Genomic DNA, 3,661 nt, shown 5'->3' on the forward strand with positions numbered 1-3,661 from the left:
TACCCCCCACTGACACTCTGTTTATTCAACTGGGAGAGATTTCACACCCAGGGACCAAGCTCTCCCTCCCTGAGCCCCCTTCTTAAATCTTCATCCCCCCTTCTAAGTCCCCCATGGCTGCACTTCATTGAATAATTTATGAGTTCAGCCAGGCCTTATAAAAGGGTTTCCCAGTAAAGGCCCCAAGAGTGCAGGAGATTCTGAGAAATAGGAGCCCCCGGAGCCTGTCTGGCCTTGACATCCCAAGGATGGACCCTACTGCTCCCACTGCCGCTGCCTCCAGCTCAGCCCAGGCCCTAGCACAGGCCCCACTGGCACTCCCTGGTCTGTTAAGCCCATCGCCCCTTCTCTCCTCTGGACAAGGAGGACATGGGAGTGAAAGGTAAGTGGGAACTGGCCCTTGGTAACCTGAACTCAGGCTTCATGGAGTTCCTGGAAAAGGAAGGGAAATAAGATGCCCAGGGTATCACCGGTGCTCTGCAGCTGGGAACAACAAAGGCCTCACAGCCTTCAGGGAGGGCCCCGCTCCAGATCTTGGGCTGCACCATCCCCACTGGCTTTTACCTTCCTGTGGGTGGCCAGAGGGGGCCTGGGGACAGTAGGCACCACCACAACTGAAAGTCCAGCCACCAACCTCAGAGGCCAAGTGGCTCACAGGGGATACTGCAGGGAAACCCCAAGATTCACATGACCTAGACTGTGGAGGGGGCAAAAGAGGCCCCGGATGCCTTGGAGGAGGCACTCTGTTTCCTGAGTGCTCTCCTAGGTTTCCAATGGCCTTTTCCTTCCCTTGCAAATCCCGTGGGAAAGCACTGGGCCAGGAATATGTCTTTCACCAGCCCAGGAAGATGGTAGGACTCTGCTCTCTCAGTGGGCAAGATATCACTTACTCAACCCTCGTTCGTTCCTCCCAACATCTCACATTCAACAAGCATTTCCTACACCACCTAGTGCGCACCTGGCACTGTGCGAGGAGCTGGGGCTTCAGAGCCCATCAAACAGAAATCTGCCCTTAAGAATCTCAAAGGCAGGTCAGCAATTACAAAGTAGTGTCAGGAGAGCAATGATAACATTGTTGGCGCCTTAGAGGAGCCTAGAGGAGGGGCAGTGTCCCAGCCTGGCCTCAGGGTCCCCAGGAAAGACTTCCTGGAGCTGAGTTTTCTGGAGGCCTCTTTTGTTATCTCAGAAAGTCCACCCTCCTCTCTCTTCTTCCTCCACCCACTGATCTCCCCTCTCTGTCCTAGAGGAGCTTGTCTCTGGAGGCCCTGGCTGTCCTCTACAAGTGATCCTGTAAAGCAGGTGAGGAAACTGCGGATTGAGTGAGTCTGAGCCCCTTTTACACCGGTTCGTGGACACACACTGAGCAGGTCCTTTCCCGGGGAGCCCCAGGCCTCAGGCCAGGGCTGCCCACCTCGGGGAGCATCTTCACAGCCTCACTCATATTTGCTTCCCACAAAGGTCTGGGAGGAGGGCAGCACCCAGGTTTCTGAGGCAATATGAAAGTTGAAGAGACTGAGGTGCAGTGCGGGGAAGGAATCGGCGCAGGCCTGAAGCGCCTCTGTGCTAGTGCTGGGGCTAGAATCCTGGCATCTCGTCCCAGGGCTATTTCCCTACCCCTGCCCCCCAAATCTTTGCTGCTCCAGTAGAACTCTGTCCCCTGGACTGTCTCCAAACAGATGTTAAAATAGGGCAAGAAAGCAAACAACCTCCAGGACTCTGGCCACTTGTTTTTCACCCACAATCAGCACAGACCCCCTTGTTGGGGGTGGGGGCCTGAACCCCAGAGATGTCTCAGGTCTCTTCTAGATCATTTCACCTGCAGGTGTCTGACCTCTGACGTGGAGGAGGCAGTTATCTGGCCATGTACTTGGAGCCACATGCTAGTTTTTGCTTTGGACAGGCCATTGGTGGGGCAACAGGTGCTGAGGTCACCAAGGCTGACTGTGAGTTCCATCACCCTGTCAGGTAAGCTTCTGGCACCCAGCTCAGAACTTGACATAGGTCCACTGGCTCTTTAAATCCTCACAACAGCCCTGTGAAGGAGGAGGGGGGAGGCACTGCTATGATCACTGTGTCAGAGCCCAGGAAACTGAAGCCCAGAGAGGTTAAGGGAGTTTGTCAAGGTTACCACCCCTGGAGGCATCATCAGTGACCCCTAAAAATGAGCTTCTATGGACAGGCCAGTGAAGGAAGCCCTAGTAGGAGATGAAGGACCTAGGGCTAGAGAATTCTTGGCTAGAGGTTTTCTAGGGTTAGGGGCGGGATCAGTGTCAGAACTGGCAGATGCTGGGGTGCCCCCCCCACCCCCGTAGTTATGGCCCAACAGATATTACCTTTCTGCTGGGGGCCATTTTGTAACAATCCAGGTGTTCTGTTACAAAGCTCTCTTTCTTCCTTTCCGTTTTTCCTGCAAGTAGGAGACAGGTTAGGGACTCACTGCCTTCTTGGCCCTATTGAACCCTTTGCATATATGAGACCTAAGTTAGGGACCATCTCTGTTTTCTGTCTGCAGACTCTTCTGGCCTAAATCCCGCTCCTTTGACTACCTATACAGAGATGGGGAGATTTTACTGCAGAACTTCCCTGTCCAGGCAACCATCAACCTGTATGAGGATTCAGACAGCGAAGAAGTAGAGGAGGAAGAGGAGGAGCAAAAAGAAGAGGAGGAGCAGAAAGAAGAGGAGGAGAAAGAGGAGGCAGATGAAAAGGGGCCAGCAGAGTGTGTGAGGGTTCCTGGGTCAGCTCGGCACAGGGCCACAGCTTACCTTCCTTCCCCACCCACGACCTGTCCAAACTGAAGGGATACAGGATGCCTGGCAAAGATCCAGGGCATCAGTAAAAGTAGGAATCTTCAGGCACTGCTCTCTGGATTGAAAGTTGGGTCTCTGAATCACCCAGCACCCCCAGGTTGTTCCCAGCTGGCCTCTAAGCCCAGGCCTCTGATACCTCATCGTCTGGGCTGTTGCGGTGTTGATACTTGGTGCTCTAAGGGAAGGAAGACCTGCTTTCTCTAGCTCCCCCCGCCCCCAGGAAGCAGGGCAGGACTGAGCATGCCCACACAGTGGGGAAGAGTCTCTCTTCAAGGCCCTTTGACCTTCCGGGTGCCTCCTAGTTCTGTCTCCCCATGGAAATCGTGACTTCTGGCTTCACCTCCTAGGACACCAACACAAGATCCAAGGAAAGTTGGGGTGCTTTTCTGATGGGGCTCATAAGAAGGGAAGGGGGCATTCAGAAAATCAGCTTACTTTGGGGACCTTTCCCCTCCCCCACATCACCTGATATCTGTTGGGGTGTTGACAGGAGATGAATCAGGAGAAAAATAAACTAGATGATGTTTGCCTTTTTCCTGGAACTGTGCTGATTTCTTAACTGAACTCTGCCCATGTTGTGAAGCTGTGGGCAGAGGGTCAGAGACCATTTCAAGGCCAATGCATTGTTCTACATGAGGTTAGCTGACAGACCTTTCTCCATGGGACATAGGCCTGGGGGCCCAGCAAGGGCCAGGTCCTCTCCATCAACTTGTGAAATCAGACTTGATTAAATGTCAAAGACTACTCAGAAAGAGAGAAACAACGCTCCCAGTATGAAGGCTAAGAGTAGGGCTGGGCCTGAGATGTGGGGAGAGGTGAGAGCTGCTCCTCAGTTGAGCCTTGCTGATGGG

At 53.5% G+C, this 3,661-nt stretch overlaps 1 protein-coding gene across 1 annotated transcript; it reads left to right on the forward strand.

Annotated features, from left to right (window-relative positions):
* The first annotated feature begins 206 nt into the window (after positions 1-206).
* On the forward strand, positions 207-3,106 carry RIPPLY1 (ripply transcriptional repressor 1). The gene is made up of 4 exons (XM_037512942.2): positions 207-382; positions 1,245-1,299; positions 1,901-1,965; positions 2,513-3,106. Exons 1-4 carry the CDS (start codon positions 249-251, stop codon positions 2,796-2,798), a joined length of 540 nt encoding a protein of 179 aa, XP_037368839.2. The 5' UTR covers positions 207-248; the 3' UTR covers positions 2,799-3,106.
* Positions 3,107-3,661: the final 555 nt, after the last annotated feature.

Source organism: Talpa occidentalis, unplaced genomic scaffold, assembly GCF_014898055.3.
Source record: "Talpa occidentalis isolate TD23 unplaced genomic scaffold, MPIMG_talOcc4v2.1 talOcc4.15, whole genome shotgun sequence".
NCBI classification, from domain to species: Eukaryota; Metazoa; Chordata; class Mammalia; order Eulipotyphla; family Talpidae; genus Talpa; species Talpa occidentalis.